Source organism: Lissotriton helveticus, chromosome 3_1 (assembly GCF_964261635.1).
Source record: "Lissotriton helveticus chromosome 3_1, aLisHel1.1, whole genome shotgun sequence".
Classification (NCBI taxonomy): Eukaryota; Metazoa; Chordata; class Amphibia; order Caudata; family Salamandridae; genus Lissotriton; species Lissotriton helveticus.
In genome coordinates, this window is record NC_136061.1 from 1,953,806,300 (window position 1) to 1,953,832,174 (window position 25,875).

At 44.6% G+C, this 25,875-nt stretch overlaps 2 protein-coding genes across 3 annotated transcripts in view; one reads left to right on the forward strand and one right to left on the reverse strand.

Annotated features, from left to right (window-relative positions):
* Positions 1-10,935, reverse strand: part of AAGAB (alpha and gamma adaptin binding protein) — a 152,095-nt gene extending 141,160 nt beyond the window's left edge. Inside the window, exon 1 of the mRNA XM_078683050.1 lies at positions 10,791-10,935. Coding sequence (XP_078539176.1) covers positions 10,791-10,860 — 70 coding nt within the window. The 5' untranslated portion in view covers positions 10,861-10,935. The remainder of the gene's footprint in view (positions 1-10,790) is intronic.
* A 1,015-nt stretch (positions 10,936-11,950) lies between these two features.
* Positions 11,951-25,875, forward strand: part of IQCH (IQ motif containing H) — an 887,303-nt gene continuing 873,378 nt past the window's right edge. The window contains exon 1 of one of the 2 annotated variants that reach the window (XM_078683047.1): positions 11,951-12,082. In XM_078683047.1, coding sequence (XP_078539173.1) covers positions 11,951-12,082 — 132 coding nt within the window. The remainder of the gene's footprint in view (positions 12,083-25,875) is intronic. The other variant, XM_078683049.1, reaches the window with a different exon arrangement.

Genomic DNA, 25,875 nt, shown 5'->3' on the forward strand with positions numbered 1-25,875 from the left:
GCCCCCTCAGGCCAGGATGGATGGCATTGTGCGGGCTGACAGACAAAGCTTCAGGGACTCGCGTCCGCCAACTTGGCTAACTCAGCCACACCCCTCAAGCCACCTGGTACCTTAGCAATGCACAAAGAATTTGTGAGTACTCATGTTGCAGTAGTAGCTTTTCAGGGGATAGCAACTTCAGACTCACCTCATGTTATTCAATGCCACTCAATTCACACTTGCACCTCTCCTTGCAGTTCACATAGTATTCTCAGAGAGAATTTAAAATTACGTCGTGAAATTATTATGGTCATCCCCAATGGGTTCATTTAGATAGCTATTAAAATGCCAAATGCAATTGAGGGGCAGAAATCACTGGATCTTAAACTTATGAACTGTCTCGCAAGCTCTAAATCTGGCTTCGGTCTTTACTCATAATGAACTACAGCGGGTCACTGTAAAAATAAGATAAAAAAATATATGAGATTACTCATTGCAAGCAGATATACCAGATTGAAAGAGACAACAGGTTGCACATTTAACACATACTGAGGTAAAAGGCAAGCTACAACAGTATCTGAAAGATATGACAACACACAATGCCCAGTGCTGGATATTGAAGCTGAGAATAGATCAGGTCCCATAATGTATAAGGTGGAAATACAGTGCTGTGGATTCTATCATGGAGCATCAAAGAGAATATCTGCCCATTTTGCTCATGCTGTACTTTAACTCTATGCCATATTTTAACATTTTGTAGTGTATTACCGATTTCTAAAGATCTCTAGATCCGCTAAGCAGAAGACCTATTAGCTCTAATTTTGGAATGTAGCAATATTAAACTATGATACAGGGTGGGTAAATTTCTTGAGACAGTAGACAATATGGTGAGCAAAGAAGCTATCTGTTAAACTTGATTAATGTCGTATGTGTAAAATATTTTCCTCTTGCTCTTATTCCAGGAAATTGGTTTGACTTTTTTTTAATGTTTTATGCTCTGGATGAAATTGTACAGTATTTTGATGATTTATTTATTTTATTTGTAATAGATACAAGGTGACTGTCATGCTATGGGAAGCCATAGGTATGTTAACAGAAGTGAGGGATGTGTTTGTATAATTTGATGGGGACGATTTTATTACTATGGTTTACTTAATGTAATAGTAATGTATATGCAACGTTTGTGAGCAGTGTTAGGCTCAAATCAAGCAAATAAATAAATGCTAAATACACTGCATTCTAATTTCAAGCACGTTGCCCTATAATCAGCTCTAGCAATTGTTTTCTCACTGTTTTCTCTTTGCTTGCCCTTATCCCTGGTAATTACTTTACCAATTATTCCATGATACTGATCTCTCACTATCTTTATTGATAGTACTCACCTTTTACTAACCCATCCGCTCGTACTCACACTACCTCAATCAGTACTCATCTCTCACTAGCTTCTTTCAGCAGAACTCAATTAGTAATAATACTTACTCATTTTCCAGAACACACAGCTCACTGCATCTTAGGCAAGCATGCACTTGCCTCTTTTTGGCACCTTGCTCTAGCACTCATCACTGTCCACCTCTCACTAGTCTGTCCCTCGTACTAACCTCACTCCCCAGTACCCTCAATTCACAAGCGCATCATTATTCATCTTCACAAGATTATAGCATAGTACACATTTTAATAAATCCCTCCTCGGAATTCATCTCTCACTATGTGCTTCATCAATGCCCTCTTCTAATAGTTGACCCCACTGGTACTCACCTATCATTAGCTCCATCGCTGGAACTCACTGGAGCCCCCAGTACTTGTGTCCTACTGGCTTGCCCCCAGTACACAATTTAGTAACTCATTCTTATTTTCCTATGTCTATCAACTTCCCTTCTACTTACCTCTTCCTAGCTCCTCTCCCAGCACCTATTTCCCAAAACGTTTTCCAAATAACATCCTCTCACTAGCTCTTGCTCAGCACTACCCTCAGATTAGCTTGCTTTACTACTCACGTCTCACTCACTCCACCCCTAGTAGTCTACTCTTACTACCTCCTAGAGCTGTATTCACCCCACTTGCTGATCACTGATACCACTCACTAGTTTTACAACTAAAGACTAATTTCCTCCACTTTGTATTCACCACTCACTAACTCCTCTGCAACAGGTCTTCTTTTGGTACTTCCGTCCATAACTCTGCAGTCAATTCTCAAGTCTCAATAGGATCCACCCAAACTCTCATTACTCTAGCTGCTGCCCCAGAACTAACCTCTCATTCTCTCCACTTACTAGCCTTTGGGTCCTCGGTGACTACTTTGTGGTACTAGCCTCTCACTAGCTCTTCCCTGCATTTTTCTTACATCTCCTCACCGTCACCCAGCGATACTGGCATCTTGCCAGTTGCTTTGCTAGGCAATCACCTACAACTCCTCATTTAGGACTTAGTAGTTGCTCTCTAGGTACTCACATCTCACTTGCTCTTCCCAAGTCATACACCTCTCACTCTGTTCTCTCATGGGCCTCTCCCTACTAGCTCTTCCCTCATACTCATGTCACCAGATTTGAGATTCTAAGTAGATCATCTCTGGTACGGTACCTATTAGCACCTCACTGGCTCTCATCGCGCATTAGCTTTTCGACATGGTGATCATCTCTCTCAAGCAGATCCTACATTACTCCTCACTCAAAAGCTCCTCTCCCAGTATGGGTCCCGTCTGCTCAATGCTCATAGTTGCCTAGTGGTCCCATATCATGTACAACATCTCTTGACATTCCGGGCTTTTTTTTTTTTTTACCTTGTGTTCATTAATCATTTGCACAGTACAGTACATTACAGGCTGTTGTAAATGGAAACTGTACAAATTAAATAATATGTAGCATTCCACAGGTGGCAGTACACTTTAACTTGGTCTTGTACTGAACCTGTGAAGTATGCCAGTGGTCAGTAGCATGGTAGAATATACAGTTCCACATCAATAACTCAAATATACAGTGCATTACATTGAGGAATTAACCACCCAAGGAAAATCATAGTAACCATCAACTGTGGCAGCAGCAGAGCAGTAATGGGTATGCTCACCCACATCAGTCCGGTAAAGATAAGGAAAAAACAGGAATCGGGTACCCCGGGTCTTCAAGAGAGGACATCTGCCTCCCTCAGATGGGATCTTACCCAAAAATCCAGCAACCGTGCGCAATTCTAAGTCATATGAAGGAACATCGCTGGTTCCAGACCACACCGGGGACATGCCGGTGAGTGTGCAGCTTTGAAACGAGATATTTGCTGAAGTGTCATATATGTGTGATGTAAATAATGGAACTGAGTTTAAAGCAGGCGTTGCTGGCAACCTCTCGGACCTGCGCAAATGCCCACCGCCATTCCCCCTCCCTGAGAGGCAGCGGCATGTCTGCCAGCCATATGTCCCAGATCGTCATCACATCAACTGAGGTTCGCCTTCAGGGCTTATAAATGTGCAAAACCAGCCCCCTAGACGAGCCAGAGTTGAGTAATAATTGCAATGTCGGTGATTCATACGGAAAAGTCCACAATTTGCAGGCAGTGAGTCAGATTTTCGCATACTGCAGAAATTGTCCAACCACTGATAGTATTCCCTTGCATCGTCAAGTGACAGGAAGATTCCATTTCTATACAAATCCACAGCCATGGAGCATCCCTCAGCATACCACCATGTAAGGTCCATCACATTCTGTACCTGACAAAAGCTGTGCAGCCATCAAAGGGGGAGCAGTCGAGCATACAGAGTGCTGCGGAGCACTAAGGTAACTGCCCGCTCCCAGACCCCGGCAACATGATGGACTATGAACGAGAAGTCAGAGGGGACCTCCAATCCCATCATCAGACATCTCGGGAGGTCCGCCCCCTCTGCTAGCAAGTCCTTCTCATTATTTGGACCCTCAGGACAACACTGCACCGCATACTGCAGCAATCCTGCAAAATAATAGATCCTAAGGTCTGGGAGATCCAGGCCTCTAGACTCCTTGTCTAGCTTTAAAACCCTCTAGCTTCACTCTACTGCACCCTCTGCCCACACCAGGGAAATCTGACGACTGTTCAAGGTGACGAAAGTGGTGCACGGGATGCAGCAAATGGGGGTTTTATAGGACATAGAGAAAACGTGGGAGGAGAACCATCTTGCTTAGGACCACTCTTCCCATAATAGAGAGGGGAAGACAGTACCGAAAGCGAACAGATGTGTCAAGTCCCCGTAATAACCGCTCCCATGTTTAGTGTATAGTTAGCCTCAGCTGTATGGGCGATCTGTATATCTAAATATCTAAAGTGGTCACACTCCCACAGAGGTCAGTCAAAGGGAGTGCAGCAGCAGCCACCCCAACTAGTCCCGCCAGCGGGAAGAGAGCTGACTTCTCATGGTTAACGCATAAGCCTGATACCATCCCAAAGGAGGACAGCGCCTCCAAGAGCTAAGTACAGGGAATAGTTGAAGAATGTCACATCACATGGGCCACTAGTTAGCTACAAGCATTAACCCTTTTCTCCCCACCCTCTGCTTCATACTGCATGAGCAGTTTCCAGGTAATCAGTGGATCATCTCTGCATCAGTGTGGAATGTGGAGGGAGGGGCTCTGGCGTGGATGGAGAGCTTTCTATCTGGTCGATTCCAAGAAGTGAGGCTGGGCTCCCACAAATCCACCCACAGGGAGCTCAACAGGGGAGTGCCACAAGGGTCTTGTTTGAGCCCTACACTTTTTAACGTGTATGTGGCCCCCCTAGCCAACTTAGCAAGATCCTTCGGGTTCACCCCAGTGTCGTACGCTGACGACACCCAACTCCTTTTTCCCTTTAAAAAACTTACACCTGCAATAAAAAGATCTTTTGCAGATGGCATGAGAGCCATTGCAGAATGGATGTCATCAAACTATCTGCAGTGTAACGTTGGGAAAACCGAGGTCATGCTGTTCGGGCAAGCAGCAACACACTGGTCATCGGACTGGTGGCCCTTGGAGTTAGGCCCTGTCCCTATCCCCAAGAGTACGGTCAGGAACCTGGGCGTGCTACTTGATCAGCAACTTACATTTAAAGATCATGTAAATCAAGTTGCCGGCACCTGTTTTCGGGCTATTGGGATGCTTAGACGAGTCTTCCCCTACTTACCGGATCATCACAGGAAAACGCTTGTGCAGTCATCAGCAGGGTGGATTACTGTAATGGTTTGCTCCTTGGAGCTAACGAGGAACAACTTAATAAATTACAGGTGATCCAAAATACAGCAGCGAGGATTGTCCTGAATGTTCCACCGAGGACTCCCTCCTGCCCCCTGCTGATTAGACTCCACTGGCTTCCAGTGAGGAAACGAGTCCAGTTTAAAACCTTATGTACCATCCACAAGTGTATGATAGGGGAAGGCCCAAAATACCTGGCTGAAATCTTCCAGCCTTACATCCCCGAGCGTTCCTTACGCTCCAGTAACCGGCAACTGTTGCAGATACCTAGAGTAAAGAAGACCAGACACGGTGGCCGTGCGCTGGCCCATGCCGGACCAGTACTCTGGAACTCTCTGCCCCTCGAACTAAGATCACTTAACAGTCACCTGATTTTTCGGAAAACCCTAAAAACCTACCTGTATCCCAGTAACTAATGTATGTCTTGCCTGTATATCACCACTGCAGCACACCTTTCTCAGAACACCCTCCTTGCAGCAACAGCGCGGAGATACCCCTTCGGGGGTCTATTCTGGCGCTTTATAAGAGTATAAAATAAATAAATAAAAATCAGTAGCCTCCCATAAAGCTCTTCTCCCAGTTAGTAAAGTTTATTATCTTTTCTTATATAGTAAGTATATTCCAGGTCTAGAAACAAGCTATACTAAAGAAATATTTTCAACTGCAAGAGCCACTTCCAGACACCCCTGCACTTACTTCTCATATATTACAAGTCCATATTTGTTTGTTACTATTTGTCCCTGATTTTGAGACACAGTACTAGATTTTAGAACCATGTTCTCGACTAATCTGTATCCCTGATTCTCGATTCAAATGTCAACTATCCATCACCTAACATGACATTGCAGACCTCTGCATATTGGATGACAAGTAGCAGGTGGCAAAGTTGAAAGGAGTGTTTAAAATGTTCAGTGCCGTCACTAGGAAGTCTCAAATGATTGTGATTATTTAAAAATTAAATGCAGCCTGAAGATTTGATAAATCATGAGTTACTACTTCTTAATTGTATCTTTTGGCAAAGAAATATACACCAACATGTTTTTCTAATCATAGATCTCATGTTACTTAAGTCCTCAACTTAGTCGGTGAACCACTCCCCTCTATTTCTCCATTGTACTCTTATTGGTTTACTTGGTGAAGTCAAATGTTTGTACAAAGTCTCCCCTGTTTTTATGAGAGTCTAATGATAACCACCTCATTCCATTTATTAAGGCTTTTTTTAATTTCTGAATTTTTCACACACAATCATTGCTACCAGTTGTGTCTTCTTCAATATAGTCAAATCTGGACAACACCCAGAATGTATTAAGTTGTCACACAAAAGCCCCGCACTAGAAAAAGAGTCCTTGATGACAGTGTGTAATATGGTAACCCAAGTGCCTGGAATCCAGATGAGAACTGCCTCGCCAACCACAATGTTTATGTTTGAAAACGCTTTTAAAAAGATAATATATCCTCCTTTTGTAAGATTAATAGCAATAACCTCTTTGGTGAACATATGCAGTAATTCTGAGAACCTGTTCAAAATACTGTCACATTGAAAAGAAGTGTTGAGCCTATCCTTTTTCGACAATACAAAAATTATTTTTTTATTCTGCAAAAAATGGGTAAATGTGTTTTCAATCTTATCTAATGTGCATCGCTAACTAACGGACTGTGCTTTAGGCTGTTCCAGTTTTGCCAGTATAAAAACAAGCACTGTCAAAGGCAATCCCCGAACTATTGGCCTTGTCAATGTGAATGTCTTTTAGCCATGTTCTCTAGCAGCACATCTGCTGTTCAGCATGGCCTGCCCGAATCACAAGATGTTGAGCCAAAGCGGAGTCTCTTCGCCCCCCATGTTAAGTTTACTGTCCTGCCCCTCCTAACACACAAAAGTGGTATGATGTCCTGTGCTAGCCGCATCATAGAGCTTTTTACAGTGACTTTCAGCCATGCTGAACAGCATCTGTGTTGCTAGACAACATTGCTAAAAGATATTCACAAGACCAATGAGATCTGTTGGCTTTCTCAATGTTTGTTCAGTGTTGACGGGCTCTTGCTGAACAAATGTGAAAGCGATAGTGAGAACCAGTTGAGGAGCTTTGAAGTGACACGAGGATGTGGCGTGACAACCAGAGCTTCTGACAGAGGCACTGGGGAATCAGGTTCGAATCTCTGAGTTGGCTGAACAATTTGTGATTCTGGGCAAATCACTTCCGCTTCCCCCACCTTCGACAATGAATCTGTCACTGTGTAAAGAAACTGGCGAGCACCGAAAGTGCTACAATACCATTGACTGGTGTTGGCAAGATGGAGGACAAAACATATGCTCCAATACCATCGGAACGTGAAGAGAAAAAAAAGGCAGCAGCGACGAGGGAGGTTTTGGGTGGATGGGTCAAGCAGGGAAGCTGGAGGGGTGGAGGAGATGGGCAAGCAACAATGGGAAATAAACTTTAAATGATGCAGGATCCCCGTCAAAAGTGAATGTGTAACATACCTGGTGAGCACTTAAAGCGCTCCAATACCATGGGCATGTGTTTGCGCAATGGCAAGATAGACGACGGAGTGAGCGTTCCAATGCTAACGGCTTGTGCAAAAAAAAAAACAAAAAAAAAACTAGTGCGGTTCATATTTAAACTTTTCAAGAAATGTATTTGGAAATGTACAAGCACATGCATTTTTGTGTTATATGTGTATGTGTACAAGGGAGACAGTCTGAAAACACAAGTACTCCTATAGAGTGTTTGAAAACTGTTATAAAGACGCATGGAGCAGGTAGGTGAAGAAGAAGTAACACTTTATTATGGCCTCCACTCAGGAACCTCCAAAACATTGCGCTTAAGCCCAGCGACCAACGAACTCTGCCAGACTGGCTTCCTTGTCAACATTCTAAGGCAGCCTCTGGCTCAACTGTAGGAACATTCCAATGGGTGGAAAAGGGAGGGGGTAAAGAGAGGGCTAGAGGGAGAGACCACAGAAGGTATGTGGAATACCATAATGCAAACCAAGTAATGTAAGGGAATTATAACACATCGTCCCCCATAAAACAATGTAAGAGAGAAGTATAACGCTATTGCGTAATTTTCATGAGTGGAGTCCTCTGGGTTTAGGCATTTAGCTAACCGGTCCATGCTCCGGTTTTGCCCATTCTCAAGGACCACAGTGTTGTTTTTGATCTCCACTATTCTTCTGGGTTCATAGAACTTAGATTCATGATCCCCTGCGAGTGTGGGGTTTTTCACAGCAACCCAATCGCATACACACCATTCTCTGTTTTTTGTTCCATGCTTTTGATCATATTGGTCTTTGTAGTTGGTTTGATGGGAAGCTATTTTGGGTTTGGCCTTCTCATAAGTGTGCGGTTACCTCTCCACCCCCGATCCAGTTGAGGAAGAACTTTGTACTGGGTTTTCTTCTCCTGAGCAATGAGAATGGGGATATGCCAGTGACCAGGTTGGGGGTGGTGTGATATGCCCAGAGCATATCTTGAATAGAGCGTTCAACAGGTAGGTTGTTGATGCAAGCTAGCTGTATGTTCCCTTTAACCATTCTGTTTACTCTTAAGACTAAGCCGTTAGTTCGAGGACAGTACAGAGCCGTTTTTAGATGGGTTATGGCTAAACTGGTTAGAAAGTTGGAAATGGCTGACGAGGTGAATTGGGCACCATTGTCTGTGACCAGGGTGGCCGGGATGCCTTCAGTGACAAAGGTATCTCGTAGGAAGTTGATCAGGGATTCAGTAGGTATTTTGTGCACCATTTTTATGAATACAAAGCCAGGTGTCAGAAATTGTTGACTCAGAAAGTGTTGATCCCATCATCGTCACCAGTGTTATAAAGACGCCTGGAACAGGTAGGTGAAGAATAAGTAACACTTTATAACGGCATCCACTCAGCTTGGCTGGGGCTTAGCTTGGTCTCGCTCAAGCCCAGCGACCAACGAACTCTGCCAGTCAGGCTGCCTTGTCAACATTCTAATTTGAAAGAATGGGGGGGGGGGTCTTGCCTTATGGGACCGAGTAAGACAACATAGTAATATTAACAACAAAGAAACTCAGTCTCGGTTTTGTTAGAGCTGCTCTTTATTCAAAGCAGACTGCGCACCCTATTAAATTAATTCTTGGATACCGATGTATTTATCATAAATTATTTTGATTAAATCACTTTGTACAGTTAAATCATTGAAAATTGTCCAAGTTTTACACATTGCCATACATTTATAATTCACAAACTTATATACAAAACTACTACAAACAAATTATGTACATGACAAATTACGTATAATTGACAACATTTACAACACTAATTACACTAGTAACCGAGTTTCTTTGTTGTCAACATTCTAAGGCAGCCTCTGGCTCAACTGCAGGAACATTCCAATGGGTGAAAAAGGGAGAGGGACAAAGAGAGGGAGAGACCAAAGAAGGTACGTGGAATACCATAATGCAAACCAAGTAAAGTAAGGGAATTATAACAAAAACAAAGGAAAAAATACAGGGACGTAGGAAGGGAGGTCCGGTGGGGTGCGGGCTGCCCCGGGTGTCATCACTGAGGGGGTGATAAAATGGCAAAAATATGTGTTTTAAACACGTATTTTTGCCATTTTGTCAAGCCGGGGGTGACTAGAAATATTCTGCACCAGGTACTACCTGACCTTGCTATGCCACTGAAAAAATAGCTCAGCAAACAGGAAGCAGTGTAAGGAGACATGTACTTGTTCCATGGCCTATGGGAGGGCCAAACACAAGAAGAGAGATGACTCCTGCATGCCCTGATGAATGGCATCAAAGAAAATGAGAGCGACGCAGAAGTTTACCAATGGTAGGATATGGGCAGGGCCTGCAAGCCCACAGATGGAAAACAGCATAACATGTCTCTTCGAGACAGCACAAGCGCTGTCTAGCCGAAAACTCTAAATAGGGCACACACATACATGTATGATAACAATAAGTGGATGCCATGCATTCGCTACAATTAGAGAACGTCCCTCTGGGCGCAGCGGTGGCCGGATCGCGTTATATTCAAATTCTGATTCCAGTGTGAATAAACAACTTTAATACTGTAGTCTCCAAAGATCAGAGAGTGACACCTCCATTGCACGCCACAACCTCTTTAATATTCAAACAACCAGCTAGTGCGTGTTCAGTTCAACCCCTTCTTTTCATGATTACAACAATACCCACATGTCATCGTGAACATCCTGTTTCCTTTCCTGAGTTTTGATTTCACAACTCAATAATTTTAGAGAGGAGTATTCTTAGTTCACCTCAAATTAACTACATTTCTTAAACACTGTAGTTTGTTCTATGAGAAAACCTGGCTGGAATAAGTTTACGATCATGAAAGGAAGTTGTCTGGGTACATGTGAACGTGAAACTACAAGTCCCAGCATGCAGAGTGCCAGTGGATGACAAAAACTCCAGGCCTGCCTACCTAACTATGTTTAACATAATACGAGACACTTTTCCACTCTGCTAAAGACTGTCTGAGGCTTGCCCCTATGTACCTGTATATCCGTCCTCTCACTGTATTCACTTTTCTGTAGCTCCCACCACCCAGATAACCAGCTAACACTAGTTCCTCCCATCACGAATAACCTCCCAGGTTCCTCCCGGTACTCACTGGCTCCTCCCTCGGCACTTACCCCGCACTAGCTCCTCCCCCCGGTAACCGGTCGCGGTGCTGGTTATTAGCGCACAAGGAGGAGCGGCCATAGCTACAGCAGGGTAGCACTAGCTCACTTCCTCTCTGAAGCCCGCCCGACTCCTTACGTCATTTCCGGGGGCACGGCTGAGCACTGTCATCAACTTAACTCCATGGAAACAATCCGTGAGACACTGTGGTTTCGAACGGGTCAAAAAGAAGAAGCCCATAAAACTAAGATCTGGTAACGCGCGAGAAGGATACGCAATAGTGGAAAACCGGAAAGGAGAAAAAGAGTCTGTGACAGAAATGGCTTTAGAAGGTCGGCAAGTCCGGGAGTAGCAAACATGGAGGATGAAAACATGTTTGTTTATTGGGCAAAAGCCTGATTTATATGAGTTGCTGGGTTAGAGAGGAAATGGGAATCAAAATTCAGGAGAAATCGGAGTGCACAAACAGGTGGCAGAGTTACAAGTTAAAAAGCCATTATAGAGGACGAGGGAAGTCAGAGGTTTAGGAACACCAACGAGGGTATTTGGAGAAAAGGGTCGAAGCAATGTAATTTTCCGTCAACTTGGATGGAAGTTGCTGTCGTTTAAGGGGTGACAAAATAATGCCATGCACCTAAACTGGGGGTTAGAAGGCAATCGAGCTACCTACCAGGGAAGAGCTTAGAGCCAGGTATGGAGAAGGAACGGCTACAGTCACAGTAGAAAAGATGCGCCCTAGTCACCGATCATGTTTCCTGTAAAATCTGATCTAATGTATTTCGCTGTCCTGTAAAGCGCTCAAACACCTCTGGGTAAAGTACGCGCTATATACAATCGCATAAATAAATACAATTGTGACATCACAGCGTGAAGTTTTAGAGGAACATCTATTGAACTAGAGGAGTACCGATTCCTAGAAATTCGACGTCGGCTTTTAGGATCTTTCTACTAACAGACGCTTAAAACAAAATGTTCCCAACGAACAATGGCCGCCCTGAACTTGGAACTTAGCTTAGAAGCAGTTTGACGGGTCCCAATCAAATATGTCCATGACACAAATCTTGGACTATTTCCGGAATAGTCCTTCCTCCGTTTCTATCCCTGTCAGTGGTACAGTCTCTACACCCCCGGCTCTTCGTTTGTTGGTTGGATCCTGGCGTGTCCCGTTGCCATGGCGGAGGTCACGTGTTATACACATAGGGGGAGCGCCGTCTGTCCCTCCCTGGAGCATCGGTGCAGAGTGCGGAGAGCGCCCGCTATGGCGGGGCTAGGGGCTGGAAGCGTGGGTCACATCCTAGTACAGGTGAGGACCCGGAGGGAAAGAACAAGAAGGCTGCCAAACCCTGGTGCATCTACGGATTGGGTGTTGGGGACTGTGGTAAATATGGCAGGTTGGGGCAGATCCAGGGATGTCAGGAGGCAAGGCTACTTCAGGGAGCAGAACCCGGGGTAGTTGAGAAGAGTGTAAGTATAGCCTGGTAGGGTGGCATGATGTAACATCTTTCTTAGACGATTTTTCATTATCCATCCTGTTGACACTCCTCCTACTGAAACCATACATTTTACAGTGCTATTTCTGTTACACTGAGACCTCAAATAATACTGTCATTCTCACTTTGCTAACGCTACGTGAAATGCTGTCACGTGCACAGTCTGGTCGCTCACAGTTTTGGTCTGACGCCAAAACGATGTTAATATCCCACTGATGCTTTTAAGCGTTTTATCACATCTACTTTCACCTCGCGCTCTCCGCAGGGGGACGGGGTGGAGTCTTACTACTGCCTCGCTAACTACACTGATATTTTTATTGCCAGCTCATCTAATCTTTTTTCCAGGACACGGCTGTCACCAATACTACTGTACCCACATGATACCACTGATAATTGTGTGTTGGCATTAATGTAATGCTTACCATCCTCCTGACATTAATTTTAGTGTTGTTATAATCCCACTAGGACCAATGATAGCGTTATAATTGTCATACTGACACCAATAGTAGCGTTAGTACCATTTTGCTTATATGTTCTCGACACCACTGCTAGTGTTTTTACCATCTACAAATATGTCCCCGTAGCTGAAATTATGATGAAGGATTCCTTTATTTGAAGTGCAACAGAACCCAGGTCCAGCAGCCAAAGCATCTAAGAACCAACTGTCACCAGTATACTTGCCACTTCTTCTATGACTCTCCCACGTGTTATGTTATCAAGGGAGATCCACAATCCAACTTAATTTTTTCCATCATCACCAACAAAGCACAATTTAAAACTCAGATTGAGAATAATGTACAGGTAATTCAAATTATATGCATGAAGACAAAACCAAATACTTATGTACAATAGGATAACAGAACTGAATATTTCTACATGTACTCGGACACATACATTTGTTTCTTTATTTGCCTCTTCACACTCTTGCATTGATTACTCCATATACCAATTGTTTTCATTTGTGACGGCTTAACCATATCACTCCTCTCAAATCTCTCGCATACAATAAAGGGTATTTTAAAAAAACTTCCTCACACATCCCCTTTCAATCATTATGGCAACACTGATACTTAATTTTGACTTCACACCTTTCCATTGTCCAGCACAATACAGTAATGGATTTCCTTCACCTGCATCGTCTTCAAAAATTTCCTTGAACCCTTATACCTCCAGCCATCACCTCTAATTCTCACCCAATCACTTACCTTTATAACGATCACTCCTCCCTTATTCCCCCTGTACTTGACCTGAACTTTTCTCTTTAGAGTAATGACCCCTTTCAATTTCTTCTCATCAAAGAAGTTTTCCTCATTTATTCTTTATTCAGCAGGCTTCCAGCTACTCTTTCTTTCAGCAAAGCAAAATGATTAAACCCCTGTACTGAAGAGAGGTGTATCATGTAACACCCACATCTTCTTGAGTTTTCTTTCCAATCCAGAGAAGTCCCTGTAATCTCTCTATTGAAGCACTCAACTAAGCCATTGGAGTAGAGATGATCCAACGTCTTAACTTGTTTGATGCCTATTTGGGTACAATTCCTCCCCTATATCAGACCTCCCAAATTAGGGCCCACAGTCAGTCTCTAGCTCTTCTGGGTATCCCTCTCTATTGAAAACACCTGTCATGGAATCTATTAGCTATTAACAATTATAGCCCCAGTCCGTATCATTTAAAAAATCCATCATTACTGTTGCATATTTTGCAGACTATTGATTGATCCCCATACAGACCTGAAATTGCCAAAGCTAATTTATGTCATGGAGGATGTATGTCGTTACAACGCGTGGTATTACCACGCGTACCGTTACAACGCAGGTTTTACAACGCAAGTTGGATAGTGGAATAGTTTAATTTACTATTCCAACTCCAGTCCCCGTGGATCGTAGGGAAGGTGTTGGATAGTAAATTAAACTATTCCCTATCCTACAGCGCCCTCCAGCGCAAGTCGTTGTAACGACTTTCGTTGTAAAACCTGCGTGGTAACGGTACCGCGTTGAAAAAGATTCGTGGTAAAGGATGTTCCCCGTCATGGATGCTCCAGCACCACTATAAGTTTCACTAGCACCGTTACAGTTACTTGGGAGTCACAGGACTCGCCAAACACTGTCTCACATGATGTTCCACAGATTTGTATGCTGACTGCCATCAAAAGTCCTTGTACATCCTTTGCATTACCCTGATCCTCCCATGACCTTCATGGGCCAACTCCATTACCTTACTTCTCTACTATGATCCATAATTCTAACCTCTTCACAAAACCATTAATCAAAGTCAGCACATCAGCCACATGCTATATACCCCCACCTCTCCAATTAGAACTTCCACACTTGGCCACCCCTTCACTATCTTCACTATGTGTCCACACATACCTCTTCACCTTCTTCCCTGTTGTTGTCTATCTCTTCAGGCAATTGCAAACGGGACAACAACCAGCCATCACATTCTTTTGACAGGGCAGCTGACACATACTCTTAAATCCGATATCTACATTTGGCTATCCGAGGTTTCACATGAGCAGCACCCTTTGCCCTAAACACCCCACTAGTAGCTTGTTATTGATGCAGAGAACGAACTCCGCCCCCAAGTACACTTTTTAATAGTGAACCCCAACCAACATGCCAAGGCATCTGTCTCTCAAGTAAATGAGTAGGTATTCTCAGCAACTCCAAAAGCCCTTGAAACGAAGGCCACCACTTTGTCATGCCCTTCTCTTGAAGCACCACCAGTTCTAATCCATATACTCTTAATATTAATATTTTGGTTCATATTTATACCAAATTTGCGACAAAAAACACTGGCCACCCTCAGGTCGAGCATGTACCTGGTGACAGTGAAACAAAAAACTGTTTCTCCATCTTTACGAACCCCTCGGAGGACCTATTAAAAGACCTAATATTGTCAATTAAATCAGGTTTCCCCCATATGATCCTTGCCCACGTAACATAATGCATCTGATACCTACCCAATTGGCACCAATTCGGGGGCAAATCATTAATGAAGTGTTTGCGAGTGGAATATTTCCCACTCAGTGGAAACGCACCTCAATCCTTCCACTCCTAAAAAAAAAAGAAAGACAACCTGGATAGCATGGAACCCTGCAACTATCGCCCGATAGCAAGACTCCCTTTTGCGGCCAAATGCATAGAGAAAATAATGAATAAACAAATCACCGAGCAAATTGAAAAAAATTCATTGGTTGACGAATCACAGCACCGAATCTGCCCTAATTATAGCTACGGAAGATATTCGGAACATTCTCGATGGAGGGGGGTTGGCGGCTCTGGTGGTGCTTGACCTCTCGGCAGCCTTTGATACGGTCAGCCATGAGGTTCTGGCTGACCGACTTCATTCTGCAGGAATCAATGACACAACGTTAGACCTCCTAAAACCTTTCCTAACCGATAGACAGCAAAATGTGGCAGTGGGGATGGCTGCCTCTAAGCAGTTTTCCCTACCATGTGGAGTGCCTCAGGGCTCAGCCCTGAGCCCCACACTTTTTAATCTTTATGTAACACCACTAGCATCTATTATAAACAAGCATTTACAATGCAATGGTTTCGCCTTTGGAAAAGTTAGAGCTATTGGCATTGTAAATGACAAAATTTGTATTTATGTGTTGGTTTTGAAAACAGATAAATAAATGGCATTTTCATTTACATTGCCATTAGCCTCTGCAGTCACTCTGCAGTCCCTAGCACTCCATAGCACTCCCTAGTCACTCTGCACTCCCTAGCACTCCCATGTCACTCTGCACTCCCTAGCACTCCCTAGCTCTCCCTAGTCACTCTGCACTCCCTAGCACTCTGCACTCCCTAGCACTCTGCACTCTGCACTCCCTAGCACTACCTAGTCACTCTGCACTCCCTAGTCACTCTGCACTCCCTAGTCACTCTGCACTCCCTTGCACTCCCTTGCACTCCCTCGCACTCCCTTGCACTCTGCACTCCCTTGCACTCTGCACTCCCTTGCACTCTGCACTCCCTTGCACTCCCTAGCACACCCTAGTCACTCTGCACTCCCTTGCACTCTGCACTCCCTAGCACTCCCTAGTCACTCTGCACTCCCTAGCACTCCCTAGTCACTCTGCACTCCCTAGCACTCCCTAGTCACTCTGCACTCCCTAGCACTCCCTAGCATTCTGCAGTCACTCTGCACTCCCTAGCACTCTGCAGTCACTCTGCACTCCCTAGCACACCCTAGCACTCTGCACTCCCTAGTCACTCTGCACTCCCTAGCACTCCCTAGTCACTCTGCACTCTGCACTCACTACTCTGCGGGTGACAGTGCTCGCCATGTCAGCCGCGTCAAAGGGGTGACAGTGGTCGCCATGCAACCCATGTCACAGCGGCGGGTGACAGTGCTCGCCTTGGTGGTATTCTTCATCAGAGAGTTCCTTCCCGGCCGTTGCAGAATGAGGCGTGCTACAACCTATGAGATGCATGGGAGCACTGTTGGAAAAGGAATAGGGTATTGAGTGGGGGTAGGGTTAAGCTTTAAAAATACCTGCCTGGTACACCTAACACTTTAATCTGGCTAGCAGCCAGTATGATTAAAACAGGAAAAATTAGGAAGTCCCAGGGCTCTAGTAACCCCTACTTCCTCTTAGGGTCAACATATTTCTGCCACTTGTGTTCCCAAATGCTCAATCCACACTTATTCCATAATGCTGACGTAACTGATGAATTTAACATGCATACGTCAAGCACACCTAAACACCTATTTAGTGTTCATAAATTGCTATATATAACAGCATTTAAAAGTGCTCCATAGGTAATTGGCAAAAAGCGTGCCTTTAGTCACACAGACTCCAACGTTCCCACCTGGCCTGCTTACCGAAAATACCTCCGTCCATGCCTGCATCAGGAGTGAACTCTATGATGAAGCATACCACTACGGGGTACCCCTGGTGGGTGAGAGTTCTTTAAAGCAAAAGTATTCTTTTCTACTTAGGCCAATGGACGGGTTGTTAGATTGATCCAATCAAGTTGGGCTCTATAGTTTTTTAAAGTTTTGTATCAGAGGAGGGTTAGCCTATGCTCTATAGCACCTCTTTACTGCTCATAATTTGTTTATGGACACCTTGAATTATACCAGCAACTGACGCCAAAGTCCAGCAGTCTTCCACTCTGTAAGATATTACCTAACACTCAGTGGTTAAAGACTGTAATCGTGGTTGTAATCAGTAAAGGTTAATTACGGAGTCCGCCTACTTCACATTGGCGACTAGCGGACTTACTCTGTGTGTTGTGGTTTAGCGGTTTAGCTGCAAGTATTTGTTGATGCACAGCAGTGATCTTCCATTCTGCCAGAAGCCAACTTGTCCGTGTTTGCGCTTACTTGGCATGCCTGGATTTGCTTTCTTGCCTGCTCTGGAGTTTGGCAATTGCCCAGGAATGGTGTCTTCGTAGGATTTTGCCTGCTGAAGATGCGAGGGAGCACCAACGCAGCAGCTCGTGAGGGAGTGTGCATGCCTTCGTTCTTAAGAGCTGTGTGCGGAGTTTGCAAGTTCCCACCGACCGAGTGCGCATTGAAGCAACACATGTAGGACATCAGGCCATGCTGTATGACTCTACACAGTGGCAATCTTGGAGGCTGTTTTGTGTAGTGTTAAAAAGAAACGTGGCTCTCAGAGGGCGGGGGGAGGGGGGGGGGGGCAAAGGATTCCGCTGGTAATCCAAGCCCTAGGGTTTCAATAGAAGCCGCTCCAGTCCAGTCCATACGACGAGAGATGGAGGCCTGGGGAGGAGAGAGGGGCAGATAAACAAAGAGGCCAAACAGTGAATGTGCATAAGATTGACGGGCACACGGACAGCGGGAGGGGGGACGGGCACACGGACAGCGGGAGGGGGGGCGGGAACGGGCTCACGGACAGCAAGAGGGGGGCGGGAACGGACAGCGGGACATCACGCAACCCACCCCTGCAAAGGACACTTCCGAAATAGCGAAAACAAAGCTTAAAAAAAAAAAACACGCCCACCGCCGCATGACGTGGGCAAAATGCGAAAAACTGTCGGGAACGCCCACGAATCTGGTCCGGCCACGACGGACAGATCTCTGTTCCAATGGCTAGCCTCCATTTATGGAGCTAGCCAATGGAACAGAGAGGCGGCACAAACATCCATACTGTAACTCATAAGATTTCGCCTTGCGCGAAAGTCTGCAGCTTTCGGCGAGGTGAAACCTAAAAAGGGTTTGAACGTGCAGACTTTTAGTATTATATAGTTCCTAAAGTGATATTGCAGGCTGTCATGAAGTCCTACAGCGATGTCCCAATCTACTTAGAAAGTACACACGTGGACGTCACTCCTGTCAGCTGGAAATCATCCCAGGGTCCTGCTGTCAGTCCCCCTGGTAGGTATGAGAGACCATGTACAGTGGATCTAGAGATATACTATTATAAGATGCAAACAACATCTTTATCCTAAGACTTACATACATCCCAACTATTTCACCCTAGAGCCTACATTTCTGGTCCCGAGGTTAGCGAAAGCCCGCAAAGAACAAGAATACCCTTTAAGAGAGCGAAAAGCGAACGTCCGGTTTTAGCATGCTGACAATATCATGCACAAAATAAACTCATACTTAACAGATATCCAAGGCGAACGCGGCAGCAGCTGAAAGTTGAAGACAGCAGTCTGACACGGTGACTGGCAGAGAGAAATGTCCTCACCGTGGGCAGGATGCGTACCTGCAATTGCAGCTAAGGCGGACGTTGCACGCTGTGGTCACTGACGGGCAGAACGCGGTGACGGCTGCAAATGGACGAATGCAATTACATTATTAATTGCGTCCAATGTCATCTTCTGTCATGGTAGCAGTCCAGGGCGTTTAGCAATAGCCCTGAAACAATTCCTAGGCACATTTTTCCCGGTGGCTGGAAACAGGTGTCTGGGACTCTTTTGTCCCTTGACGAGTTGAGTGACGTAAGAGTATTTCGCGCTCGAGCAAAGGCGTAGAGCAGGCCACCCGACAGAGCGGTTTGCGGAGACGGATGATTTCCTCCCTCCGTTCCGGTGTGTCAGTTTCTGAATGCTCACTTTTCCGGACAGTAAGTGCTTGGTTTCCGGTATATGGCACGTGATGTCAGTGAACTTGCCAGCCTCGGAGGAAGGGCTGGCACGAAAATACCTCAGACACCTGTTTTGACAGGAACTCTGGGACAGATGGGCAGAACTAACCTGAAAGAAATTAAAGTAAGGGAATGAATTTGCCGAGTGTCATTGCGTGAATATGCAGACCCATCTGTCCATTTGGCGACCTAATGTCACACCTAAAACGCTGACTGCCCTGTGTGCCTGAGCAAGGTTTCTCAAGTTCCTGATGTGGCAAGACGTCAGATGGTTACAGTAAATAGGGTGATATAAGAGACTTGTCGGCAGACACCGTTTTAAACACGAGTGGCTAGAGTTGTTCCTGACTAACCCTCGCTCATCGGCGTTAGCCCCAGTGCCTACTTTGTGACGATATTTGCAGGTGGTAGGGACCATAAATTATTTTTGCTTTACCAGGCTTCGACCAAATAGTGGAAATGGGAGAAACTAAAACACCAAAGGTAAAACAGTGACAAAAGGGAACAAGTCAGGTCCCGGGCCGCGCTGTGATTGGCTGACGTCACGGGGTGTCCCGGCCGGCAGCCAATCACAGCGCGGCCCTGGAATGACGTCACGGGGGTGTCCCGGGCCGGCAGCCAATCGCAGCGAGGCCCGGGACAAAGGGGCGGGGCTTAAAAAAAGCACCAGAAACGCCCCCGAATCGCGTTTTCGAGAGAAAACGCGATTGACAGACTCTGCCTCCCAATGGCTAGCCTCCATTTATGGAGCTAGCCAATTGGAAACAGAGGCTGTCCTAACCTCACTACTAAAAACAACAGATTTCGACTGGGAGTGGCTTCGCCACTCGCCAAAAGTCGAAACCTAAAAAGGCTGGGTTCTCCCTAGCATCACATACGGATGACACCCAAATAGTGAGGTCCCTAACAAATGGAGAAAAGCACCCGGGAGAGGTGTTTAGCGCCTGTATGAAGAACGTGAGCAACTGGGTGGATGAAAATTGCCTAAAGTTAAATGTATCAAAAACCGAGGTCGTTATCTTCTGCAATAAACCCTCTCTCTGGACGCCAGAATGGTGGCCACCAGAACTGGATGCATTACCTACTCCCTCTAGTAAAGTAAAGGATCTAGGTATCACCATAGACCAGGATCTCAAATTTAAAGCACAAATCAGCAAAATTACTGCTGCTTCCTTCTGTTCTATAAGGCTTATCAATACAATTAAAACATATATACTAACTGAACTGCTGAAAACAGTTACCTTGGCAATGGTCATCACATGGATTGACTACTGCAACAGCCTTTATCTCATCCTCAATTCAGGATTGGTGAATAGGCTCCAGATTATACAAAATGCGGCGGCTCGTCTCATTTTTAAAATCCCAAAAATGTATCTGCGAGAGAAGCTTTAAAACAACTGCACTGGCTACCAGTTAAACAGAGATGTACCTTTAAAGCCCTCTGCCTAGCTTTCAAATCACTACACGGTTTGGTGCCAGCACTGTTTAAGGACAAACTGAAGTGGTACATTCCAAACAGGACCTTACGGTTAGGTATGGCCTCGAATATGGTAGCCACCCCTTTTAAGAAAGCCAACTGAGGAGGTAGGAGCTTTTTCAGAGCAACAGCACAGCTTTGGAATGACTTACCTATCACATTAAAATCAGCCCCATCCCTGCTGAGCTTCAGAAAAAGCCTAAAAACTTGGCTATCTACGCAAACTGTATAAAATAGGAAAACAATTTCTTTCCTGCTCTGTTTCCAGTACTGCTTGTCCCCTCTGTCTTATTTATTCTTTGTTTCGATAAGCGACAAGATGCCTTCGGGCAATAGTTGCGCTTTATACATTTTATTTACATTACATTACTCTGGCATTCGTCTTGGAAATGTTCCTGTAATAGTTATCAAAGGGTTCACCCTCTGAAAGCATCCTCACACTCGCTTCCTCAGAATAACTTGCTATTCGTCTTCAAAAGAACACTTATAGGTCCTGTCATTTGAGCAAAAGTCACAAATCGAGCATAAAACTCAGCCTGAGTCAGGAACAAACACCACTGATCCTTGTACAATGGACATGGAGCAACACTTATTGTCTTCAGTAGGCTTTTTTTTTTATTTCTTTCAGTTCCTGCTCCTGACACCCTCCCTACTCTTATCTTACATTTTTTTAATTCCCAGGACCGTTCTCCTGTACCTCGAAATGTTTAGCACTATTTGCAATTTCTCATTATGACCACTCTAACTATTTCCTATTTTCTACAACACCATCTTAAAAATTTGACTCTGTACATGCACTTTAACTTCTTTTGCATAGTGGTTTGGAAAACGCCTGAGGCCGATGATATTCTGTATCACAGTCTCTTATACTGAAACACCCCCTTGGGAGTCACAAAGAATGTCAGATGATGTGCATCTCTGTGTGGTTCTACTTTTAGTATGCAGATAACAGTTCCATTATGTTAGGCAGAGGATGGTGATCCATCCACATATTCTTTATAAGGTCGCGCATGTCCACTCACTTCCTCATATCCCCACTGGACTTGTTTGCCTGGACAAACTGGACCCAGCCACTAGGAACTTTCAAACTCTTCTAGGCTGTCTAATGCCTTCAATCTCTCTAATTCCATTCTAAAGCTAACCAGAACCCTCCTCACTTTGCACACATACAGAGACGCCCCATGCATTATTTATTTGTTTATTTATTTATTTATTTATTTATTTATTTATTCAATTTATAAAGCACACTATCACCTAGCAGGCATCCTGGCGCTAAAGTTGCTCAAGGGGGGAGAGAGGAAGCAGGAACCGGCCACTAAGTCTTGGGGAACAGCCAGGTTTTTACACTTTTTCTGAAGGGAAGGAGCTCCCTGATTTGCCTAATTTCCCAAGGGAGTCTGTTCCACAATTTAGCCGCTGCCACCCCAAAGGAACTACCCCCTGACCTAACCTTTCGAAATCTGGGAAACTTCACCAATTTTGCCGATGAGGAGCGCAGAGTTCTTGTCGGGACGTACCAGTCAAATTCTTTCTGCATACGTACAGGTCCTATCCCGTGAAGGGCTTTAAAAACAAGGCAGAGATATTTAAATTGCACTCTCTGTCTAAGGGGAAGCCAATGAAGTTCTGCCAAGGCTACAGAGGCAGAAGAGCTTCTCGGCCACCCTCAGACTAGTTTGGCAGCTGCTGACTGGATCTTTTGCAGTCTGTCCAACAGGAAGTTCAGGGATTCCAGCAAGAGAGCGTTACAGTAGTCAAACCTACTGAGAATCGTACATCTTGCTACTTGTGCGCGTACCTGAGAAGGTAGTAGCGGAATTTTGTTTTCGGAGGGATCTGATGATCGCAAAACAAGAGGCAGTTGTTTTTGTGACCTGAGCTTCCAGAGTAAGCTTATCTTCAAATATAATGTCCAGATTGTGGACCATAGTTGCCGGCTGAACTGCGGATGCGGTACCCAGAGGCCAAAAATTGCAGGGAAGAAGAGGAGTGATCCTATTTGCCGAGCAGAAGATCACCTCAGTCTTTCCTGCGTTAAATTGTAAAGAGTTATCCTGCTGCCAGCGGGTCGTGTCCTGCAGGCAGTTGTGAAACGCCTCCACTGTAATCGAATCCTCACCCTCAAAGGAGAGGATCACCTGAGTGTCATCAACATAATTTATGATGTCAATATTATAAGCCTTGATGACAGCAATCAGAGGTTTTAAATACACATTAAATAGGATAGGGCTGATTGCCGATCCCTGAGGAACACCATGCAACACGTCGGAGAAGGCAGATTGGAAGGGGGGAAGGGGTACCGCCTGCTGTCTATCCTGAAAAAAGGATCGAAACCACCGCAAGGCAGAGCCTTTTACCCCGATCTCGCTCAATCTTTTTAGCAGGATCTCATGGTTGACCGTATCAAAGGCGGCAGACACGTCAAGCAAAATCAGTGCAGCTGCCTGTACCCTGTCTGCCCGCCTCTGAAGCTCATCCATGACGGTCAACAATGCCGTCTCGGTCCCATGACCCGTCCGAAATCCAAACTGGACCTCTTCCAGCAGATTGTGTTGTTCAAGGTGGGAAGACGGAGTGATACTAACAGCCCGTTCTACGATTTTAGCAGAGAACGGCAGCAAGGAGATAGGCCTGTAGTTTTTAGACATTCAGGATCAAGGGAGGGCTTCTTTAATAAAGGAGAAACTAAAGCTTGCTTCCATTGTGGGGGAATTACACCACTGATAAGAGACTGGTTACAGATCAGCCGCAAAGAGATGAACAGTTCTTCCTTGTACTCCTTCCAGATCTTATGTGGTACCGGATCCAGGGGTGATCCAGAGGAGATACCCTGTGCCAAACTGCTGAAGTCCTCCACCGTGAGGGGCGTAAACTCACAGAGTAGTTCAGGAGCTTGACAACTGGGGCCTATGTAAGCATCCTCCGCGTCGCCCACCTTTTGCGCTACAGTGCACTCAGCCGCCAGGACTAGGTTCCCTGCAGCTTGCTGACCACCCTCAAGACCATCAATAATCAGCTGGATCTTGTCCCGAAAGAAGCTGGCTAGGTTCTCACAAAGATCAGGTGAAGGGGTTATTACATTCTTGGAGCAATCAGGACTGATAAGATTGTTCAAAATGTTAAAAATGCTTCTGGAGCTATTGGAAGCGTTACAAATTACAGAGGAGAAGTGATCGGCTTTAGCCCTTCTAATCTCGTTCTTATACTCCATGATTTTAGTTTTCCACAGCAGCCTGTCAGTCTCCTTATAGCCTCGCCTCCATCTCCTCTCAGCCTGTTTACATATTAGTTTAAGATCAGTTAATGTGGTGTTAAACCAAGGGGCAGCGTTTATCCTTAACTGGTATACAAATCCCTTCAGTTTACCAAGTTTCTCTGAAAATACTTCAAGTTCAGAAACTCCCCAACCTCTCTGCTTCTACATACCTAGTTGCATTAGAGCAAGTCACCAGTTCTGGACAGTTTGGGACAAAACTTATTTCAAGTCTTTCGGTCCACGTGTCTGTTTTTACTGTAATGATTTTAATTAATTGATCAGTTAATAAAATTCAAAAATTCAATCTGTCAATTTTTACAGTCACATCGAGATGAGGAAACATTTTGTGGCTCCAACTTCAAGCTTAAATACCAGCTAATTACGTAAACCATTCAGTATGGGATTATGTCAATGTGCTGTGTGTGACAGTGTGACAAGTAGTCAAGCCTTGCCTGATTACAATGTCAATCGTTCAGTGAAGTCACACTGGTGCACATAGTGCTGATGTTGCTAGGTACGCGTAATACGCCGCTCGGCCCACCTGATCTGCACATGGGTGATGCAGCTTTCAGGATGAGGTTCTCTATGATGCCCATGTGATGTTTTGACCGCGTATACATACCTAGGATTTTGGTAGATTGACAAAGCGTTCCACACATAAGCCAAAATAACTCCCCATCAACAGTTCCTCCTCACAGGTTGAGCACATTTTTTGTGCACAGGAATGTAGGAACAGTGCAAGGCACTTAACACCATTATAAAGATGTCATAGAGCCAAAACGATGATGAAGGCTTCTTCTATTTTTAGTGCTCTAGTCCACAAGCAGCAACTGGATCTCCCTGCAAATTCCATGACATCCCTCACATTCCAGGTTTTCAAAGGAGAACCACAGCCCAACAGTGCCTGCTGGGATAACACAGAAAATAGTTTTGAGTGTTATTATAATCTTCTTGCCATCTAACAGTAAATCGCTGTATTGAATGTTTCATTCAAAACTGGAACTTTTTGATAAGGAAAGCCCGAAAAACCCGTACAGACTCAGCTCCACAAGCACTGACCATCGTCTTTTCTTCAGTTACTTACAGTGCTTAGAAACAGATGAGGTGGTGCATGACACACAATAAATAATTATGGTCTCATTTTCCCTTAACTAGATTGAATTTATGTGTATTTTTGTAGTAGTGGTTGTAGTAACCTCTCATGTCAATACTCAAAAGTATCACATGTATTTGTACTTCACAATGGCCCTTTGTACATTCTGGTACATGTAGTCTTGATATTTATATTTTCATGTGTTTTTCTTAGTCAGTTTGTACAATGTGAAAGGGCTACCTCGTTATACATTCAGTTGTCAGTGATCATGAATGGAACTATAATTTACTTTTGTTTGCAGTTGCCTAATGAGGGATTACACAACATTGCCAAAAGGCCACTGTGTTCATTCACTTGATTGTGTGATTGCATTTTTCCATTTTGTGCACCGAAGCATTTAAAATGGATGTGCCTAAAACTCTGCCACAGATATCTGATGCAATCTCCCCAGCAAGACCAACTCTCCCTTATAATACATTGATACCGTTGAATTGTGTAATCGTGACACCTGTTATTAACAGCACTAAAAAAAAAAGTCAGGTGAGTTTTCTAAAGAGGAGATACAACCCAAGGTAATTCATCAAAATGATGTTAAATTAGTCATTAACATTAAGTACAGTGCCTCTTCAGAAGTGATAAGTCTAGCTAGATAAGCTGCAGACTGTTCTCCCTTCCTTGCCCTGAAACACATCCCCTCTGAATCCTCCTCTC